The 23498-nt window shown below is 46.9% G+C and overlaps 1 protein-coding gene across 8 annotated transcripts in view; it reads right to left on the bottom strand.

The window, feature by feature from the left end:
- CLTCL1 (clathrin heavy chain like 1) overlaps positions 1-22659 on the bottom strand; it is a 369670-nt gene extending 347011 nt beyond the window's left edge. For all 8 annotated transcript variants that reach the window (XM_085634408.1, XM_085634412.1, XM_085634409.1 and 5 more), the window contains exon 1: positions 22476-22659. In XM_085634408.1, the coding sequence (XP_085490534.1) occupies positions 22476-22517 (42 nt within the window). In that variant the 5' untranslated portion in view covers positions 22518-22659. The remainder of the gene's footprint in view (positions 1-22475) is intronic.
- Positions 22660-23498: the final 839 nt, after the last annotated feature.

The following is a 23498-nucleotide window of genomic DNA, read 5'->3' as shown; positions in this document are numbered from 1 at the left end:
TGTGTTACACTCACACCCACCCACCACAGGCGTCACCAGCCAGGTGTCCTGGACCAGTTCCAGTACCCCACTGCTGTCTGTGTGGTCACTCCTGCAGCATGAGGGGCTAGTGGCACAAGACACCACGGTACTGCTGTCCCTACCTCCCAGGAAATGAAGACGTTTTATGACTCCTCACAGGCAAAGGCAGCCCTGGTAAAAAAATGATCTAACAAGCTGCACTCCCTTGCTTTCCGTGCGCTCTCTTTCTTTACACCAATCTGTTCTCTCTCCCTCCTTCTCTGCGATCGCTTTTCCCCTACCTTCCCTTCCCTTCCTCTCCCGAAGCCTCGCCGTGCCTGCTGCACTCAACCTCGAGGTGCTGGGGAAAGGGCCAGAGGCACCAGGAGAGGCCGCGGCCTTTCACAGCGGCCTCCAGGCTCCAACCCGACGGGCAATGCCCGGAGGAACGAAAGGCCTGTCCACACGGACCCTACGGACAACCGCGGATAGGTCTGTGCAGGCGGGAGTCACCGACATTTAAAAAAAAAAAACCCGATAGAGAAGTAGAGGCAAAAGGCGTGAGTGGTGGGGAAAGGCCAGAATGAAGATTGGACAGCTTATTTGGCAATTCCAGAATGTGGTAGTAGGTTATTAGGGAAACATTTGGGGCCCTGAAATTTACAAGTAGAGTATGCACCCCTAAGCCGAGTTGTTGACATCCTAACCAGGAACCAATTATTGCCTGGTCTCAGCACCAGTCCAGGATAGTTAGTTGGCCACGAGAAGCAACAAAACAGGCCGTATCCTTAATATGTTCTTCCCCTCCGCTATATTTCAGGTTCCACCTCTTGCCCCTTAGTTTTCTCTTGTTTGGGCACCTGCCTGCTTCCTTGCAGTCGCTTAGTGAGGGGCTAGTGAGCTGCTCTCCCACGGGTCCCTCCGATTTCGAACTCACTGCCAGCACCTGGAGTCCACTCACTGCCAGCACCCGGAGTCCACTCACTGCCAGCACCCCCAGGGTTTAAACTCTTGTCCATTCCCGAACGCTGCTCATTCTCTTCCCTCCACAGTAACACACAGTGCTCTGAAGCCCGCTCAAAGGCAGAATTTGTGCTAAAAATATGCCATGACCTAAACTGATCTGTTCAGGACCAGAACGGGATCCTCTATTTAAAAGAACCAAGTATTTTCTAATGTTTTAGAGAGCTGCAATTTCATTTCAACCAAAGAGGGAATGTACAATTCAAAGAGAGCAATACATATTGGACCAAGACAGTAATAATTCATTTACATGCTAAACACTCATCATCAAAGCAGATGTGGAAGGGCTCATGCTGGAATTAGAAGTGAGGGGGTAATCACTCCAATCACAGCTTACTAGCTTTTCTCTCGAGCTAAAGAGAAGAGAGCGAGACGATGGCCCAGAAATGGACAGTGAGCTCATTCCTATGGAAGGGCTCTCTTAGGCGATGGGCCCAGAAACTAGACAATGCACAGAGGTTATCTGCTGAGAAGAGATTTCAAGTGGGCATGTAATGGGATAAGGTAAATTAGGGGCAATACAGAGGCAGTGTTATGATGGCCTTGAACACCAAGGTAAGTCTTGATATAAGATCTCTGGCAGAGAGACATCCTGACTGATGACAGTAAGGGCAGAGTGGGGAAGACTGAAAAGTTTTTTGTACGACAAAAATTATTACTTTAATCCACAGAGAGGGCCCAGGAGGCGAACGGAGCAGATCCACGAGGAGGCAGTTATAATAGTAAATGATCATCATGACCAGAGTGGGGACTAATGCCCTGGCTCTGTAGAAGTTGAGGCAAGGAAATATGGACTGCAACTAGGTCCCAAGTGCTTGATATACGAGTCAACCATCACGCAAAAATTAGAGAGCACCGCAAGGCTTCAGGCCTCAAAGATGGCATTGAATGTAAAAGACGAGGAAGAAGTAGCAGTGGGAGGGGGCGTGACCAACTGCACAGGGAAATTGCCGCACGGTAGCTCCTTCTGGGAAGGACATGTGGTGCACCCTCCGGCCCTGTATACCGGCTCGGCCCTGCAACTGCACCGGGATACATCAGATGACCAGCCTGGGGCAGCGGTCCCTGCTCCTCCAGCCCTCTTGGGCCCTGTTGATTGGGCGCTGTACACTGTAGCCACGGTGGACCCAAGTGTGCCATTTTTGCTAGCACCAGAACCGTTGACTCAACTGGACCCTGCTCGTAGCACTTGAGGCCATCCCTGGGAGCCATGGTCCTGGGGAGCGGTGCCATGGTAGCGTAGGGTGGACTGTGCCCCCATCGCATTAACAACTAGGGCCCGCATCACCGGCTACAGCAGACTGCGTGAGCAACAGCTGTGGCAGGCCCGAGTGGCCTCATGGAACTGACTGTTTGGGCTGCGGGCGCACCACCTTATTGCGAGCGAAGGCGAATCCGATCTCCATAATCATGGATTGAAGACATCACTCGTTGGACAACTCAGTGCGCGCATAACATCAAGTGACTGACTGGCTGGTGAAGCCCAGGCGATATAGCCGTACCCTCTTCCCCCTTTCTCCCTCGCCGGCGTGGGTGTCCCTTGGAACTGCGGCACCCTTGGGTCTTGGACTAGCTGGTGGAAAACGACAGGCCGTTGTGGGCTGGTCTCACAAGCAGGCGGCGGCGAGTAGCCGGTATAGCCCAGGCCCCCAACCTCGACGCACTACACCCTACTGCGCCACTATTACAAGCGGCCGCGGAGCACTCCAGGCTAAACTCAAAAAATATGCGTGGCAGAAGGGCCAGAATGAGAAGCAACCAGGGCCCAACACTAGCGGAAAACAACCGGACGCCACGTTGCAGAACATACTTGCCGCTATAACGTCGGTGCATACCAATTTGGAAAGCCGCATAGATACCGTCGCCTTGGAGGTCTCGATTATAGCAGACATGAAGAAAATGGCGGAAAGAGTACGTGAAGTGGAAAGTGCGACCAAGGACCTATCCACAGACACTGACCACCTCAAGCACCAGGTGGCCGATCTCCAGACTACCCAAGTAGTCATGGCACTGCAACTCGATGACTATGAAGGCCGCATGTGGCGCAATAACATCAGTATTTTGGTCGTACCGGAACAGGCCGAAGGGCCTGCAGCAGATCTCTGTGTCGAAGACCTAATCCTCAAACGTCTGCAACCGAAGGGACTCTCCCAACATTTCTCCATTGAACGTGCACAGCAAGTGCGAGGGGGGGGGGGGGGGGGGGGGGGGAGAGCCAGGCCTGGCGCGCAGCCCTGACCGGACCGCTTTTGGCAAGAATCTTCAACTTTCGCGATAGAGATGTTATCCTGCAAACAGCAAGAGCAACCCTGTCACTGTCTATCGAAAATAAGAAGGTCACCATCTTTCCAGACTTTACCCTAAGGGTCCAGAAACAACGTCGCAGCTTCCTGGACATGAAGCGGGCGCTGCGGGACCAAAGCATTAAATACGCCATGCTCTTCCCAGCCAAGCTACGGGTGGAATCGGAGGGGAAGGTGTGGTTTTTTGCTAGGCCCGAGGACGCTTGGGACTGGCTTGAGGGCTGTTGACAAACGCCGTCGTAAGCCAGCTAGTGACAGATGCAGCTGCGACAGGTTGAGCCCGCAGACTGAGTCCCCGCCGGGTGGCAATTTTGCAATGCAGAACCCAACAGGGTAGGGTGTGGGGGTTTGACATTCGAGTGGCTGGTCTTTGATCAATGGGACTTGCCGTGTTGAGGCTCGACGGACGCCCTGTGCCTCATTGGCAATCCAGCACGTAATACATATCCTGTGCCATACAAGGTCTTATATACTACAATTTGGCATTCCGCCAACCTCCGATGTGGGTCAGGCAATTGCTCTAGTTTTTTGGCGAAAAGCCTTTTATTGGTTCCACTGACAAGATAGGTGGTTTGAAAATGTAATAAGCTGTACCTTGGTTAAAGAGACTCCGTGAACAAAGGCCTGTTGGGCGCAAACTGTTCTGGCGTCAACCGCCCCTCACTTGACCTATAACAGTGCAAATTCTAAATGTCCAGCTTGACGCGTTTGTTCCAATGGTGTTGACATCGCTGCCCTTGGCAGTGTTTTTTGACTAAGGTTCACCATGTCTGATTTATATATTGTGGGTTTGAATACTGGGGATGCAAGTACTCCCACGAATTTCTGCTTCAGGGAGTGGGGTTGGATCACGTTCCCAATACTGTTGAGGGTGGGCGACAGGCACTCTGCAAGTTTGGAGTGGTGGGTGGTTTTGTGCCCGCTGTGCAGGGAGGCAGGGTGAGGAGTGGGTGTTGGGGAACAGGGGGGTTGGGTTCAGTTGCTTCGACTTTTGTTTTTCTAATGATGATTCCGTTTGTTTTCCTTTTTCATGTTGGGTCTTGTTATTTTTTTCATCAACTTTTTGTATTTATTGTATTCTATGCCCACAGTCCTGCTCCTACCACGTCACTACGGGGAGCACAGGAGGTCCGCGGGGCTGCACGCGCTAGATCATCCACACAGATTCTTCACACGTGGTTCGCTATGCGGCCACATTGTGGGCCCCCTTCCGTTTCCCACCCTCGATGTCCGCAAACTGACACTGCCTCTGCTTCTCAGCTCTACATTGTTCATCTATCTATTTCTCCATGGTGCCACACTTAGCACTCAAATTCCTTACGTGGAACGTTAATGGCTTAGGAGATAAAATCAAGCAGGGTATAGTCCTCCAGTACCTGAAGCGACAGGCACCAGACATTGTTCTTCTCCAAAAGACACATTTAATTGGTAACTCCTGCGGTGCATTGAATAGATGGGGATACCGCTTGGCCGCTCACTCGGGATTTACAATGGGTTCTCAAGGAGTTGGGGTGCTCCTGTGCAGAGGCTGTCCGTATTTAATAAACAGGGTCTGGTCGGATGAGCAGGGTCGATACATGGTGCTCTCTGGTACCTGGGAGGGACAGACTCTAAATGTTATATCCCTGTATATCCCACCTGGACTGCAACGTCCTACACTGCGTGACCTTGGAGCGCTCTTGCTTGACTTGCCCCTGGGGCTGCTGGGGGAGGGACTTTAATCTGGCTGTAGATGGTGCCAAGGATCAGCTATGGGCCTGGTCGATATCTGGTGGTGACTCAACCTGACCACCGTACAGTATTTCATTCTGGAGCCTATAATAGTCAATCGCATCTCGATCACATGTTTACGCACGCTCAGGATATACATATGTATACTGAATCGAGGTGTCTGGCACGCGGAGTATCTGATCATGCCCCCCTCCTCACAATGCTTGCGCTCGACCTGCCCAAGCGAAGCGCCACCCTCACTATAAATCCCTGGGCACTCAAGGTACCTCACATCAAGAAAACACTACTTAAAGTAGAAGACTGCTATTTTAAGGAAAATGTGGGGTCAGACACTTCAGCCCACGTCCTGTGGGGAGCGTTCGGTGCTGTTATGAAAGACAGAGCCCTATCATTGATGGTTGGCCATAAAAGAGAGCTCACCAAGCGTGTCACTGAACTCGAGGAGGATATCCTAGCTAGGGAAGAAGCCCTAGCACTCACCCCTGAGCCTGAGAAACGACACTCGCTCTCGATGGTGCGTCTCGACTACCGACAGCTTCTGACGGAAGCAGCCTAAGCACGATATACCTCCACACGCCATAAGATATACGAACTTGGTTAACGGACGGGTAAACTTCTTGCCTGGCTGGAGAAAAAAGAACAACTAGCAAGGTGGGTCCACTCAGTGCGTGGGGTCAATGGGGAGGTAATCACTGATTACCAGCAGATAGCCGATATGTTCGCTTCCTACTTCTCGTTGGTTTTCACTTCCGCTGGGACGCGCCCCCCCCCCCTTGCTGCAAATGTATATTGAAAGTCTTGATAAATAAAGGGGCACTACCTGCTGATGTCCGAACGGCCTCCATTGTGGTCATCCACAAACAGGGCAAACCGCCAGATGGTTGCAGGTCCTATCGCCCAATATCACTACTTACTGTTGAGGCGAAAATATTACCCAAACTGTTGCTCAACAGATTTATCCCCTGCATTACAGAATCAGTGGACCCTGATCAATTCGGGTTTATACCAGGGAGGAGTACAGCTTTAAACCTAAGGCGATTGCATGGGGGGATACGATCAGGGAGGACGCTGCGTTACTATCACTGGATGCCTCCATGGCATTCGATACTTTCGGTGGGACTTTCTGTTTGCAGTCTTGGAGAAGATGGGTTTTGGCACAAACGTTATAAGGTGGATCCGTTTGCTCTATGGCCACCCTACCGCACAGGTAGTCGTCAACAACCACATCTCGATACAATTCCAGCTGGGGAGGGGTACTAGGCAGGTGTGCCCCCTGTCACCCATGTTATTTGCCCTAGTTCTTGAGCCACTGGCAGTCTAGAGACTGAAGTGGACGGAGGACCACGGAGACCGTATCTCCCTATATGAGGATGATTTTCTCCTGTATTTGGCGGTGCCCTCGCGGTCTCTCCGCCGCGTCCTCCATATTTTCCATATCTTTGGCGCACACTCGGGGTATACCATTAACTGGACTAAGTCCCAACTCTACGTGTTGTGGGGTGCACCGCCGTACAATCCGAGGGGGTATGGCATACCGGTGAAAACAGAGGGCTTTAAGTATCTTGGCATATTATCTACTGGCGGTCGCCAGTAGATAGTTATAGTTGGGACCTATTTTCCATAGGAAATCCGCAACATTCTATTCCCAATAAGTCTGGCGCCGGTTGATGAATCCTCGCAAAATTTTACAAACTTTTGGCCAGCTCCGCTCCTACCCTGAAAGTTTCGTGGTGATTCGTCAAGCGGGGGCCGAGAAAAAAGGGGGGTCCCAAAACGCGTTTTCCCCATGCAATTTCCCATAGGATCTGTTGTCGCAGCTACAGCCTGAACCGCTGAACGGAATGACACCAAATTTGGCAAAGAGGTAGTCCTCAGTTCAGACTCGTGCCTTTTGCATAAATGGTGTGAATCTGTTCAGTAGTTCCTGAGAAAATTAGGGTAAAAAAGTTAGTGATATCTATGGCCGGGGAGGATCCACGGACCCTACCCGCACCGTAAGCGCACCCTCCCCGAACCGAGCGCGCACCCTCCCGATCGCGCGCTGAATGCTAATTGGCTGTCGAGTGTCTGTCTACATTCGAAACCAGGAACTGTTGGCGGCCATTTTCTGCCTCCGTAGAAGTGAGGCTGAAGAAGCAAGGGGAATAAGTGTGTAAAACATATAAAGGGGGCAGAGTGGAAATACTCTGACCCTCTAGAGGCGCTGACCCCCTGGGGCCCCCTTTTAAAAAAAAAAAAAAAAAAAAAAAATAAAAAAAAAAATGCAAAATGCAAAATGCGCGCAGGGTGCGCGCATCCTATCGCGTTGGGTGCACGGATTCTCTCGCGTTGGGTGAGCGGTTCCCAACGCGTTGGGTGAGCGGATCCAAAAAACATGGGAAAAAATATATAAAATAAAGTTTTGAACATATAGTTAAAAAAATATTTTTAAAAATATAAAAAAATATGTTTGAAAAACCCAATAAAAACAAATTTTTAATTTTGAAAAAATAGGTTACACAAATTGCGTTAAAAAAGAATTTAAAAAAAACAATTAATGAAATTGACACTGAAATTGAAAAATATAGAAATCCAATGAAAATCATTAAACATGATATCTTTAGAGATAAGTTATAGATAGGAATTAGCATTTAAAAAAACCTTTGAAATTCACTGAAAAAACCATAGGTTTCATGCACGTTATAGTTAGGAATTGGCATTTAAAAAACCTTTGAAATTCACTGAAAAAACCATAGGTTTCATGCACGTTATAGTTAGGAATTGGCATTTAAAAAACCTTTGAAATTCACTGAAAAACCCAAAGGTTTCAGGGGCGATATAGTTCGGAATCTGTGTTTAAAAAAAACCTTAGAAATTCACTAAAAAAACCATAGGTTTCAGGGGCGTTATAGTTAGCTGGACATTTCCCTCGTACAAAACCCTAGAAATTCTCCTGTTATAGTTAGTTCAGCTAACTATAACTCGCGCCCCCGCAATGCACTGCTGATGACGTCACATATTACATCACTGATGACATCTCAAATGACATCACTGATGACATCTCAAATGACATCTCAAATGACATCACTGATGACATCACTGATGACATCACTGATGACATCACTGATGACATCACTGATGACGTCATCCAGTGACTGTGTGTTTCTGTAAAGTTTAAATATGTTTTATATATTTATGGTGAAAGGCCTATGGAAGAATGAGTGGGTGTATAAGTGTGTGAATGGATGATTTCCTAGGTGCGTAACTGACTCTATAAGTGAGTCATTAAATGCATCTTACTGCAGACTAGTGACTAAACTGTGTGAATGTCTGTTATGCGTCTGTGTGTTGGTGTATAAGTGGCCGCATGGTTTTGTGAATAGCTATACGAGTGTCTATATGTAAATGTATGTGTTTTTTGTAAAGCGCACTGCTGCCGAGGCGTCGTTGCGCTGTAGACCGCTGGGGAACCCGTCCTGGCTATCCCTGCGAGATGGTCCCTCATGGATATCTCCAAGGTAAAACCAGGCATCCCCGGCGAATGTGGGGGGCCGTTGTGAAGATGAGGCAAGCTAATGCCCAGAGTTGCTGAGTGTGATCCCTGGTTAGAGTAGGCACCGAGGCGAGAATTATCGAGTCCGCTGGCCCTGGTCCAAGACCCTGCCGCGTCGGGAATTGAACCCTGGTCCCGGGCCATCCTCTGCTTCCGGGTCTGCTGCCTCCAACCAGTGAGCCACACTACTCCACAATGGGATATATGGGTTATTGATTGGTTGTCTGAGTATCTGTATGGGTGCCTGAGTGTTTGTGTGGGTAGGGTGTGTGTGACTGTGCATAGATGTGTGAGTGGGTGATTCTATGGGTGCATGGTTTTAAGAGTGCAACTGTGATGGACTGTATGGTTGGGGGACTGTATGTAAGGGTGTGTTAGTGATTGAATGTATATCTCAGTTGTACATGTGTCAGTAACTACATATGTGAAACGCAGTGTATGTGTGTGTAAGAGTATATAACTATCTATATGCGAGTGTGTGATTGTGGGAGTGGCTGTATAGATGACGGTGTGCTTGTATCAGTAATTGTATAACAGCGTCAGAATTTGTTAGTATTTTTATGAGTAAGTGAATTTGAGTGTGTTTAACTGTATAGGTGAGTAAATTGGACTGGGATTAATTATTTGTATGACTGACTAGGTTTGTCAGTACCTTAATGGAGGATTGGCGGTGTGTGAGTGTCTATATAGGTGTATAAATGCATATGATAGTCCTGTACGGAGTGACTAAGTATGAGTGACTGTACAGGTGAGTGAGTGGAGATGTATGTAGACCTAAGAGTCAATGAGTGGGTGTGTAGTTATTGGTATTGGAGTATCTATGGTTTTCAAAATGGCCGTCTGAAATTTTGAGTCGGTGTATCAAAGGTTATATTAGGGTGTGAGAAGATGCACTAATTTATCACATGGATGACGTCATCAGTGATGTCATTTGAGATGTCATCAGTGATGTCACTGACCATGTCATGATTGATGCAACAGTGCATTGCGGGGGCGCAAGTTATAGTTAGCTGAACTAACTATAACAGGGGAATTTCTAGGGTTTTGTACGAGGGAAATGTCCAGCTAACTATAACGCCCCTGAAACCTATGTTTTTTTTAGTGAATTTCTAAGGTTTTTTAAACACCAATTCCTAACTATAACACCGCTGAAACCTTTGGATTTTTCAGTGAATTTCAAAGGGTTTTTAAATGCCAATTCCTAACTATAACGTGCATGAAACCTATGGTTTTTTCAGTGAATATATATATATATATATATATTACATTACACCGGATCCGAATTTATTCTATGAGTCCAACCTGCTCGCACCCCTGACACGTGTTCAGTCTGACGCCAAACACTGGCGATCCCTCCCCCTTACCCTTCTGCGACCTGTAGCCCTCTTTAAGATGCTAGCACTGCCACGTTTATGCATTGCAGAACACCCCTTATAAGATTCCTGACAATTACTTTGCTAGCATCGACGGTCTCGACATCGAGGCCCATCGACTACTGTAGGACGGACAGGCTCCACGCATAGCTATGAAAAAGTTGACGATGGGGTGGTATGATGGGGGTATTGCACTGCCCGACATGAGACTACTACCAAGCGTACCAACTGGCTCCAAACAAAAAATGGGTACATGGGGAGTATGATGACCCAAATTTCCGCACGGACCGGTGGCTCCTGGGACGGGGGGGGGGGGGGGCGCGGGGGGGTTACGCCAGGGCACTCTACGCAAACCCTTGCAAGCTCAATCTCACGGGACCCACGGCACGCACAGTGGAGGTTTGGCACAGAGTGAATAGAAAGTGGGGTTGGCACAATAAACTCACAAAGGCCACACCACTCTGGGAGCTGGATTTCTTGGGGCAGCTCAGCAAATGCCCTGGCTTCGACAAGTGGGATATGATAGGTATCACGACAGTGGGTGACATGTGGGTGGTGGGAAAATTGGCCACATTCTCAGACCTGCAGATCAAATACAAACTAGCACAGACCAAGGCATTCCGATATCTGCAAATTAGCCACGGAGTTAAGGCAGTCTTGCCCGAGGACGCCCCTCTACCGGAGGCCTCTCCATTGGAGGACCGACTGATACTTGACCCCATACACAAAAAGGCCATATCTCTCACATACAAAAAGCTAGTGAACAATCGCCCAGACCCATTAATGCGCTTGCGACAATACTGGGAAGTAGACCTGGGAGACTTGGAGGATGACGAATGGCGCAATGCCCTGGCCTCCCCCAGAGAGGTGGCTATCCCAATGAGGTTGCGCCTGGTCCAATTGAAGATCCTTCACCGCGTGTACCTCGACAGGGATCTTGGTCAAGATAGGAAGGAGGGCTGACCCTCTGTGCCAACGGCAATGCCACCAACCGGGAGCTTTCTTTCATATCCTTTGGGATTGCCCTATGGTACAACAATATTGGAATAAAGTCACAAAACAATTGGAGAGGGAAGGCGGTAAGACACTGAAGGCCTCCCCCCAATTATGTCTTCTAAATATCTGGGAAGCCACTGACCTAACACAAACAGAGCAAACGTGGGCCTCACTCAGGTGAGCCATTGCCAAACGTAATAGTGCCCAAAAAATGGGGGGTGGGGGCGGTCCCAATCCTGCCTGATTGGGCAGTTGACATGGATAGGGCAATGATTGCCGAGAAAGAGGTCGTCAAACACAGGGGCTGCCCCAGGAAATGGGACTCTAAATGAGGGAGGTGGAATAGATGTAAGGGAACCATTTGCTTGTCCCCTACAATAGAGCTGCAACATGAACGAAATAGACTACTGGATATCTCTGGTCTCGATGACGTGTCCTTACATGGTACTGAATAAGGGAATTGCTAGCACGGCAAGTGCTAAATGCACTACATTTTTGTTTCATGATCTGGTCCTCCCTCATATGTGTGAATTATTTGATGTATATGCCGGAAAGTATTACTATGACTAAGTGGAAGGGTTTGTACGGTGTCTCCCAGATTCCAACTGTATTGCAAAGTGTACATTCATGCTGTGGACACCTATGCGGTCTTCTTGCTGCTTTATGTTTTTCTTTTATCAATAAAAAATGTTTAAACATAAGAAGTAGCAGTGGGCAAGGTAGCATAGGCAGTGGAATTCGGTAATCGAATCAGTTCCATTTTGAAGGAATTTAGCGTGAAAGAGTAAAGAGACATCTAATGTTCCGCTACTATCAGGCAGTCGGCCAATTTTGAATGAAGGCTAGGGGAAACAACGGAAAGTAGAAAAAATAAGTACTCATTAAACCAGTGGGACAAGAAGCCAAATTAGGTGAGGCTATCACCAAAGCAAGTGGTATGTATAGCAGTAAAAGAACAGTGCAGCCATGACTGAACCCTAAGGGGCAACCCTGGGTACGAGTCACTTGATCATAAACTACGGTATTAACTAAAACCAATCTTTTTTTAAATGTATTTATTTTTAACATTTTTTGAAACACAAACAGCAAGATAACCAAGCTTACATCCTCCCATCTTTCCATTATATTGACTCATAACCACCCCAACCAAGACATTACTTACAATTTGTTTTCTCTTTGTCAAACAACAATCTTCAATAATACCTTCTCCAAAAGAAGCATGGAGAAATGTCATGTTTGGTCACCATCGCTGGTCCTCAACCAATCTTACAAACCAACACCACAGTCTCTCTGTTACACTTTCCCTGGAGACTTACATCTTACAGTCTGTGGTTACTACTCCTACAAAAAGGAGGAGCATGGGCGTGTATGTTCCTGCAATGCTTTTCAACCTTGATCAAACAATCAATCAATCAAAAAGCTTTATTCGACCATGATAATGACAGTCATAAAAGCACAAAAAATATACAATTAGAATGACATTTAAATTATTAAAATTCATAGATTAAAACAGCACTAAAATTGCAAGTTCGCAAAACATTAAAATTTACACTCAATAGAATAGGTACACATATCAGATCCCACTTCTCCTCGTTAAAAATGGTCTACAGTACCTCAAATATCATACTTTTCCTTTGCTGAAGGACCTTTTTCAAGAACTTTGATACCCTCCAAGCCACATGTTCATTCTCTAATAGTTTTAGGCGAATAAGCGCTGGACGGCATTGCCTAAGGCCTTAGTGTCTTAAAAGAGGCAGTAGCCAGACTTTCCTTAACTCTGAAAACAGCTTGCAAGAAAGAGTTAAGTGGATAGTAGACTGCTCGGAGTAGGTGTCACAGGGGCAAGGGGGAAAGAGTCTTGATCAATCATTCATTTCGGGTATAGTAATTAGTCTGTGAATAGTACCCAATCTGAATCTAATCAGGAGCAATCTATCAAAGCCACTTGCTACAAAATGTAGATAAGGTTCCATGCCCAGGGAGGTGATCCTTAACTGATGTTGCATAACAGTAGGCTTAGTAACTTCACCTACTGCTCTTAAAGAGCCCAACAGTTCGAGGCCCTCTTTCTTCAGAGCTTTTCTGGAGATCCGAGACATAGAACTGGGGTTTCTAAAATAGTCTGGGTGTCATAGGTCAGTCATGAAACAGTGGACAAACCTGACCCAGGGGATCTTTAAAGCCCCCTCCAGCCTAATGCAATCACGCAGGATCTCTCTATTTAAGTGGGTCTGTTCACTAGCCCATATCCTGTCCCAAAGAAGTATTGGCTCCAATTTAATGAGGTCCGCTATATAAGGAAGACCTAGCTCCTCATGGCACACGAAGGAGGACATAACGCAGGGGACTGAAAGGATGTACTGCAGAAAAGTATTTTCCACGAATTGTAGGGGGAGGGTGTTGGCAAAACCCCATACCCCAGCCTCATACATCGCGGCTGAGATACACTGCACCTTATACATTTGCAAAAGTTCCCCCGGCGGCTTCCTGCCCAACTTCTTCGCAAAAGTAGCAAGGTCACTAATTGATCTGCTAAATGAGAGTTTTTTCGTCTCAATGGTGCGTGTCCAATTATCACTCTGATTAAAAAAGACACTGAGGTACGAGAAAGTTCTTGTTGACGCTAGCTTCCTACCATCCAAATGTATGTTCCTACCCATTTCCCTCCAAGCCCCTAAACCACAGCTCATGACAAAGATCTTTAAGAAGTTGATGCTTAGAGCCAGATCAAGCATAAAAACGTTAAAACTATCCAAGACCCTTTGCAGACCGTTTTGCGTGCGCGCCATTAAAACGGCAGCGTCCGCGTATAAAAAGGGCCGGTATAGGCCGCCCTCCTGCTTGGGGAAAATCTTGTCCGCTCTTTAGCAGTGCATCAGCCATTCCATTAATGTATAGATTAAAAAAGAAAGGAGCCAGGACACAGCCCAGCCAGACCCCCCTCCTTATGGGGAATGTTTCTGTACACTGTCCATCTACCCCATAACAAACACTGGCAGAAGCTCCATCGTATAAGCACTGCAAAAAGGCTATAATATTGGGGTCCACCCCTAAGCCTACAAGGATCTCCCATAACCTGACAGGTATAACAGAGTCAAACGCTGCCGTTCGGTCAACGAAGACTAAATATAGTCTCCCCTTTTTAGCTCTTGTATATTTCGCTATGATGATAGCCAGGTTTAAACTCTGTTCTATGGTGCCAAATCCTTCCTGAAAACCGTACTGGAAATCTGACAGAACCTGGTTTTCTACCGCCCAATCCTGCAAACGTTCCAGGATGACACGTCCTGCCACCTTCACCATTGAATCAAGGAGGGAAATTGGTCTATAACAACCAGGATCTTGACTGTTTCCCTTCATGAAGATCGGGATAATGATGGACTCCACCCAGGTCTTTGGAAATGTGGTGCAGGCGACTGCATTAAATTGAGTTAAAAGGGGGCCCCATAAAAGTGTGTTAAATTTGAGTAAGTCAACCGGGACCCCGTTGGGCCGGGGGCCTTGCCCCCCTGGCTCCGAGCAAGAGCTATGTCTATTTCATCCAACGTTATTTGGAGCTTGCCTTGATTACATTGCGTGGAATAGGCACCCAGGGATTGCTGGTCAGGGAGGACGGGACCGTTATACACTTTGGAGAAGTGACTGACCCAGGCGTTTTCTGGTATCGCAATCTCAATAGCGGGGCCTTCCCCCCCAAACAGGGGATTGGCCCTTAGCACCTTCCAAAAGGCCACAGAGTCCTTCCGTTGGGCTGCTGAATGGAGAGAGTCCCAGGCTTCCTCCCTCAAGCTTCTTTTTCTATCAGCAATTAACCTCTTAAAATCTGCTCTTGCCTGCCTTCCTCCCCCAGGCGATCTAGGTTGACTATGCAACTCGGCTTTCAATTTAGAGTGTGCTTTAGTGCAAGCACTATTAAACCAACTCAAAGTGTTAGGCTTGTTACAACTTTGTACACTTAATAGGCTCTTAACCTCGTTAGTTATCTCGAGGAAGGAGTGCACTATGTCGTCCGATGAGGAGAGCTCACTCAGGCAAATATCAAAGACGGGTTTACATATATCGAGATGAGCTGTTTGGTCAGTGCCTTTGGGTCCACTCTGGAACATCGCAGGGAATAACCATTCATTTTTTTTCAGCTCTAAGCTGCCTATCACCCGATTAGTTGGTTTCTTCCTCTTGAAACTTTGGGCGGGTAAATATAACTTTAGACAGAGCGGATAGTGATCACTTAATGAAATATCCCCTGTCTTAAAGGAAAGCAACCTCGGTGCGAAGGTTATGAGGCTAACAAAGTCAATGGTGGAAGCAAGACCTCTACCGTTAAAAGTCGAGGACATAGTCTCGGGGATGGGTACAAGATCATTCACAAATCCCAGGTCATACCGGAACAATAATTCATTAAAAAGTTCCCCCGCCTTTGTATGAGAAAAATGATAACCTCCTCCTCATCATTGTGGAGTCCACATGTTCTGAGATCAACCGATTTACATAATGCACAATTAAAATCCTCCATCAGAATTATCGTACTTTCCTTTGATCTCAGATTACAGCTGGCTTCCAGGGCCTCGCCAATCTTTGTAAGCTCGAGCCCAAGTTCCCCCCTGGCTCATTGTTATAAAAATTTACCAGGATCATACACTGAACGATTTATGGCTAGTTCAATGATATGATAATAACAATCCCCTTACACAGAATACAATCTTATCCACCACTAGCTTATTTGAGATGTACGTGCACAACCCGCCCTTTGGCCTTCCTCCCAGACCCTTCACCGCAGGGATGTTAAAAGTCCTATAGCCATTGATGTGCATTGGCTCTAAGCCCCATGTTTCCTGCAAACACAGGATGTCAATGCTTTCAATGAACTCACACCACACCGGGTTTTGGATCTTAGAGCGCAACCCTGCAATGTTCCAGGAGGTGATACTACATGTAGATGTTGCTCCTGTGGATGTGGGACTCTCTTGCGTTGAGGAGGGAAGGTGACTTGTGCTGTATTTAGGCCCTGCGCTAGTGCGGTACTCACTGTTTATCTGCATGTGTGAGGAGGAGTTACTACACACAGTCTCCCTAAGGTTGTACAGAGACAGGGGGGATAGATTGGTCACTGCAATAGGGCTATCTGTCCTGCTGCATTGAGCTCTAGGACCATCCACCGGCTTTTCAAACCCCCCGTCTACTGTAACACTACGCTGTGAGGGAATCATCAGTCAGTCGATATTGTCCAGATTGTAAAGGGGGTTCAAATGGGTTACTTACAGGAAATGGGTAACTATGGTGAAAAGAACCTATGCGGGGTCCCTCTAAGGGATGTTGAAACGGTCTAAGAGGGTGATAGAAAAAACCCAAAGGGACAATGCTTAACCCCTTACTTCTAACTGGCCAGTTACCCACCCTTGTCAAGATGGTTCGAACCAGGGCTGGGGATGCAAAGGAAAGGACTACACAATCTCCAGGCAGTGACTTGTTAGAAGTTCCCAACCACCCTATCCAACGAGCCATTCTAAATTCAGCAAAAAGCTCAGTTTTCAGACCTGTTTTCCCACTTAAATGGTGCATGGATTTGTTATGTAATGTGGACCAGTGTTCAAACTCCCCTTGTGGCACCGGGGGGGGGGGGGGGGGGGGTGGAGGGGGGCGGACGATCACCAGGACTATGGTAAGTGGTGTCGCTTCCGGTGGAAGGTGTAATACCTTCGGCCCTTGGCACACTCCCCGAAGGGCCTCTGGGGGGCCTGAAACTGAACAAGGTGAAGTTTCCGATCCCGCCTTATGTAATAACTGCTGGTTGGTAATATGTCTTGAGCTGACAACATTCGAAAGACCCTGCTGCTGCGTTGAGTGGGGGCGCTTCAGATGGCCTGCCTGAGACTGCAAGAGGTCAGCCCCTTCGGAGACAGGGCGTTCTAGGCTGGCTTGCAGACTTGAACAGGTTGACACCTGTTGGAATAAAGGGATCTTCTGTGAATCATTATGCTGGGGAAGATTGTGTGCATGGTCATCCAAGGAACTAAACGGAATCTTGGAGACATATTGGCTGGAACCTGGTGGCACTGCAGAAGTGCGGTTAATGAGCCTTTCCAGGATAGCTAATCTTCCCTCCATATTGGTACGGGTGGCTACTAGAGGGATAACAATAGCGTTATGAGTTTCCTCCATCTTCCGCCAAAACTCCCCAGTATTTGAGCCTACGGGGCAGGTAACAGCCACCTCCACAGGAGGTATTTGTTCAGGGGTTGACATATGCAAGCCCATTGTCGACACGGGCCCTTGAGATGTGTGCTGCTTGTTAGTTTGCCTATTGTTACCCTGCAGCTTCCTTTTCTTCCCTGGGGGTTTTGAGCACGATGATGGACTACGTTTTGCTTTTTGGCCCCAGGTAACAATTTTGGATCTAGCACCCTCATTATTCATTTCCTGTGAGTCATGTGAATGAACCGGTTATATGAGGAGGTGGGGGGGGGGGGGGGGGCAGATGTGGGGGGATATCATAGGGGATCAACAAAGGAGTGGGTCAGTGTAGTATCAAAATGAAAGAGCAAGCATGCTAGTAATCGCATTAAGATTATTACTGTTGAAAAAAAAAACCTTCGTTTTTTTATAAAAGCCCTCACTCACCAACCTGGTTGGTGACATGCTTCATCATTGGGCCCCACCAGGAGTGGCCGAATGCCACCCAGTGTGCTGCGACGCCAGTTTACTGCGGAGCTGGCAAAAACCGTGTAGGGTGAAAGTGAATTTAGTGAAATTTAAAAATGCCCAATTGCCCAATTGTGTCAAAATTGTGTCAAAAATATTTTTTTGTACACAAACAGTTTTTTACTTATGTCTGATTGGCAAAATTAATAAAGGTCTGGTATGCGGGTCTTGAGTTGTGAAGGGCCTTGTATGCATGGGCGAGGAGTTTGAAGGTTATCCTTCTGTCAAATGGGAGCCAGTGGAGGTCGCGGAGGTGTTGAGTAATGTGGCAGCGACAGGGGACCCACAAATCAAGTCTCTCATACTACCTCTACCCCTTGCCTACTAAGCCCGTCCTCTTCATTTCACATCTATTACCCTTCAGTGTTCACAAAGACCACCCCATTCCCTGTCCAAAAGAAACCCCAAGAAGTTCCTCCTGCCTGCTAAGCATGTCCCATCGATAACATGTCTTCATCCTCATTCTCTGAAACAATATGCGCTCCTAATACCCCAGCCCCCTCCTCCCCCTGTGGGATCACTTGGGGCTCCCTTTCCTATGTCCTCTAAGACCCTACACAACCTACAGATGACTACTTTCAGAACTCATCACACCACCATTCCTTCACTCATACAGCCCCATTCATGCCCTCAACATTACCTTGTATTTCCTTCACGTCAATTCGCCATATACATACTGACATATTGCCCCCTCATGCAACCCTTTCTCTTGTGATGTATTCATTCTCTTACCTACATTCAATCACCCTCGACCAGCGCTTAGCTTTCACCCAATTTGATGTATTCTCCCCTCCCCAAATGTACCCTTTCAATAACCCAATCAAATGATTAACTGACATCCCCTTTCATGTAACTTTTTACAAACCTCATCATAAACAGTAATCAGTACTCTTGAAGTGACCCACACTCCTATCACCTCTACTTCCTTGACCGCTTGTTCTCCTTGTGTTTCTAAACATTCCCTTGTCTTTAATTTTGAACATACCTTTTTGATAAATATTTCTGTACTATGCCAGTTCAATCTCTTTTTTAATTTAGTTATCTCACCATGTCCATCAAAACCACATCATTTTGCATTTTTCAACTAAAGTGTGGTAGTGAAACTCATTATATCCCGTTTTATACCATAGATATGTACTAAAAGATTATGTCGTTTTCTGCACAGTGATAACCCAATTACATGTTTATATTTTTGCAGTACAATGCTCTGAAACTTGAATGGCCTATTTTGTACTTTAAAAAAAAAAATCAAAAATATGCATTACAACCCTTCACCTATGGAGTCCTTCCATACCCCCATTATATCCCAACAACCTTCCTCCACTTAAAGATATACCACTTATTAATGCATCGCATACCATATCCATTTAACCCTCTCATATGGAGAGGTCTCTAGTTTTACAGGTTCACGTGAAAGCAACTCAGAATGTAAGCTTTATTCTCCAACTTGTGGGATTTGTAAAATAGTATAAGTTTAAATCAGTACTATAAGTCCCAAACCACAAAGAAAATACTTGTGCTGGGTGAGTTCCCCACACATGGCCATAGGAAATGTTGACTTTGCTCTTATCAACCCTTAATGTCTTGCCTCACATCTTTATATCATTTATGATCCTGCTGTTACTTGTACACTCCTGCTGCAGGTACCTATTTTAATACAACTCCATCATATTCCACTCAACTCCCCATGTAGCTTGACATCACCCATTCCCAGGATCACATACAGAATGCCCAACTTATTCCTTTATGACTTTAGTATTACATCTCATGCTTTCTCCTCCAATACTCCCTAACTGCCCCAGTGTTCCTTCTTGTGGCCACCTTCTTTGCCCCTTCCCATAGCCTCTCCCATATTTCTTTCCTTTCCACCCAATATTCCACCTTCCAAATCCCCAACTCCCCCATCAAATGTTTTAATTGACTACTGTTAATGCCCCCTAAAAACCTCTCCCATATCTTCTTAAAGTCGCATTCAATGTTTCCTAAGAAGCACACCTTCCCATCCCCACTTAAAACTGAATAGAATCTTCATTTATGTTCCTACCAGTACACTCTAGTGGTTGACTGATTAAGCACTTTAGGGGTTAAAGATCAGGCGATTGCCCTACTTTAATCTTTCCTGACCTCTAGAGTTCAATCAGTTCATCTTGAAGGACACATCTCTGAATCCTATGTCTTACCATGTGTTGTTCCCCCAGGGTTCATCGTTGAACCCATCATTATTCAATATCTACGTCACTCAGCTGGCAGCACTAATTAGATCCTTTGGGTTCTCATATGTTTCGTATGCCAACGACGCCCAGATAGTAGTATCTCTTTCCAATTCTAACCAAGGCATTGATGAACCTTTTCGTAACTGTATGTCTGCAGTTAGCGACTGGATGGACAAAAATTGCCCTAAATTAAATTCAGCTAAAACGAGGGTGAAGCTGTTTGGCCATAATATATCCTTTTGGACCCCTTCATGCTGGCCCTAAGATATGGGGACTCTTCCCATCCCTATGAATATAATCAGGAACTTAGGAGTCCTGCTGGACAACAGATCAACCTATTCGAACCAGGTTAATACAAACATTTCTTCTTCCATTTTTTATCTTAAAAACTTTTAACAAAACCAAACACCTGATTACTCACAACCTTCTGAAAATAATGGTCCTTGCATTAGTACTTTCACACATTGACTAATGCAAAGGCCTCTATCTTAGTCTGCAAGTGAATCTCGTGCAGAAACTACCAACAGTACAAAATTCTGCAGCTAGAATGCTTCGAAATCTGCCTAAATTTCAATCTGCTACCCTAGCGCCGAACAAACTCCACTTCCATTCCAGTGAGAAAGCAAGCTGCTTTTAAATCTGTGCATTGCCTATAAGGCGTTGGCCGGAACAGGTTCAGAGTATTTGAAAAGTACATTCTGCTGGTATATTCCTAACAGACCCCCCGATCCAGCCTTGGGAAAATAGTTGTTGTGCCTCGACACTGACTGACCATCTGGGGTGGCAGCGGCTTTATGAAAAACACTGAACTCCTAAGGAAATAACTCCCTCTTGATCCAAAACTAGCCCCATCTTCTTAGTTTTAGGAAAAAATAAACATTTGGCTTTATAGCAAATAACATCTCTCACAGTTAAGACATTTGCTGTCACTCCTGCACCCTCTCCTGCTCAGATCAGCACCAAGACGCCTCAGGGCATAAGAGCACTTCATAAAACTCAAAATCAAATCAAAATCGGTAGCCTCCTATAGGCCATAGTCACATCCCTCAAACAACCCTCTCACTTACCCTCACATCACACCCCCATTCAATATGCCAATTCACATGCCCCTCCCCGGATCGGTCCCATATTCCTTCCAATGTCTCCACACATACCACTCCATGCCCCTCTCAAATACACCCTACTAGGATCCCTTAAATTTGCAACATTCCCATGCCCGTGACTGCACCCCCATGTTCCCATTCATCCTATCACCTTACCCTTTAATTCCCTCTCTAATACACCTTCAGTGCACCACCAATGCCCCCCCTACTTCCGCCCTCCCATAACCCCCTCATATTACCTGCCACCGAGTCCCTCGTCTGTAGATCCGATTATACCCTAATGCCACAAGCCCATCTCTCTCTCTCTCCATCAATTCCTAAACCCACTTATTTTGTACTTCTCACATCGTCTCCTTCCTATGTACCCTGATATTGCCAACATAATACTCATGTTTGCATCTCTCATAGCTGTCCCTCTTTTGCACCTCTCAAACCTCCCCACTTTCACTTCCCCTCTTTCAAATCCCCCATGTCCAATACATTTGCCCCATAGCTCCCTTCACCACGTAGCCTTAGTTTTCCCCTCTCCGAGCTGCTTTCCGTTGCTCTCATTTTCCTCCTCTCGTGTCTAGGCTGCTGCGATCAAGTTATTGTTCCAGGAATTAGGAAGGCTGTGTGGGGCGATAGAAGTTTTGCCTATTTCACCTGTCAACGTTGGGACAGACTGCCCATGCACCTTAAAAGTCAGTCTAATCTTTTAACTTTCGGAAACACTTAAAATATTGGTTCTCATTGTCTTTATAGTTTTTATCTTTTTTCTCTTCTGGAATTTAGGGATGAAAGGCAGGATAATGATAGCCCCAAGACGTCCAAGTGCATTTGCGAACTTTAGAAATCTCAAATCAAATGACCCATCATATTTACTCTCCCCCAAGTACCCATTGTGTAGTCTCTCTGCCCCATGCACCCGACTAAGAGTCCCATCAATTTGCGGCTCTTATCTCTTCCCTCTAGCACGTTCCCTCTCGCATACCCTTTCCATCCTTACGTCCCCCTCACTTTGACCCTCTCCTGTCTTACTACACCACCTCATTTTGCCTCTCATCTCACCTTCACCACGTCCCCTCATTTTGCCCTCTCGCATCTCCCCCTCCCCACATACCCTCCTATATCTCACCATCACCTAATTTTGCATACTCACCTCACTCTCCCCACATTTTGCTTCTCACATCGTGCCCTCTAACGTCTCTCCCTCCGCACATCCCCTCATTTTGCCCTCTCACATTTTGCCCTCTCACATCTTTCCCTCCGCACATCCCCTCATTTTGCCCTCTCACATTTTGCCCTCTCACATCTTTCCCTCCGCACATCACCTCATTTTGCCCTCTCCCACCGCAAGTCTCTCATTTTGCTTCCCTCACCTCACCCTCACCCTGCCCACATCTTGCCCTCTCACATTTCACCGTCCTTCCCCACAGCCCCTCATTTTGCCCTCTCACATTTCACCCTCCCTCCCCACATCTCCTCATTTTGCCCTCTCATGTCCCCTAACGCCCCCTCACCTGGAAGTGCTCCTGGAAGCGGATAGGCAGGATCTGGGCCATGGCTCCGGAGTGTAGGGCGGCAGAGGCCGCGCTGGGTACCAGGGGAGGCGAGGGTGCTCTGGGGGAACCGGCTGGCTCCGTTGCCTGCTCCGGTCACGGCTCTGGATACAGCGGGCTTGAAGGAAGGCGGGGGGAGGCGCAAGCGCAGTGCGGACCTGAAGGAGCTGCAGGTGTGCGCTTGCGTAGTGCAGACCGAGGGATGTAGACAGACGCATGCGCAGTGGGCGCACCGGTGACGAAGCTGTACCAGGCACGGAGAGGATGTGAGTTGGGGGCAGAGCGAGCCGGCACAGAGTTCTAATCAGAACACTAGAGTGCTCACTTGAAAGGAGTACTGTGTTCGCAGCGGCCGCCATGCTGCGGGTCTCGACAGTTTTACAATCCCTCCAGTTTACAAACTAGGTGATCTCATTGGCAAGGTGTACTTTGCTTTGGTGTCAGTTGTAGGAACTTCAGAGGTGCTGACTCGCGTTAGGTTTCACTTAACAGGTGTGTTACACACGTGCATTTTTTCCCAGTCTATATGCAATCTCTTTAACCGTGGTTTGAAAAGTACTACTGAAGCTTCATATCTGCCTTGGCATGTCTTTGCCCAAAAACTCTTTTGCATGCTGGCATTGCGACATATCATAGACATGGTTACCAGATGATTCCTTGTCACGGACATCAGTTTTGCCAAACTGGATGTTTTTTTAAAACACAATAGTGGATTCTGGATAGGAGATGATTGGTTTGACTCCATTAAACCAACTGCACTAACATATTTGAAAGAATTACTGGTTAAATGAAAGCCCAAGACTGGAAAACTAGTCCTAATGCTAATAGGCTACTGTGCTGCGAACAACTAGCTGGTGAGTAGAAATGTTTCCCGCTTTCGCGTCAAGAATTTTTGATTCTATTAAGGATACTGTAGTGTTGCGCTCTAGTTCTCGTGGGCTGCGTTGTGACGTAGCGCGCGAGGACGAACGTGAATGAGCGATT

Source organism: Triturus cristatus, chromosome 11 (genome assembly GCF_964204655.1).
Source record: "Triturus cristatus chromosome 11, aTriCri1.1, whole genome shotgun sequence".
NCBI classification, from domain to species: domain Eukaryota; kingdom Metazoa; phylum Chordata; class Amphibia; order Caudata; family Salamandridae; genus Triturus; species Triturus cristatus.
This window is presented reverse-complemented; position numbering and strand designations above follow the sequence as displayed.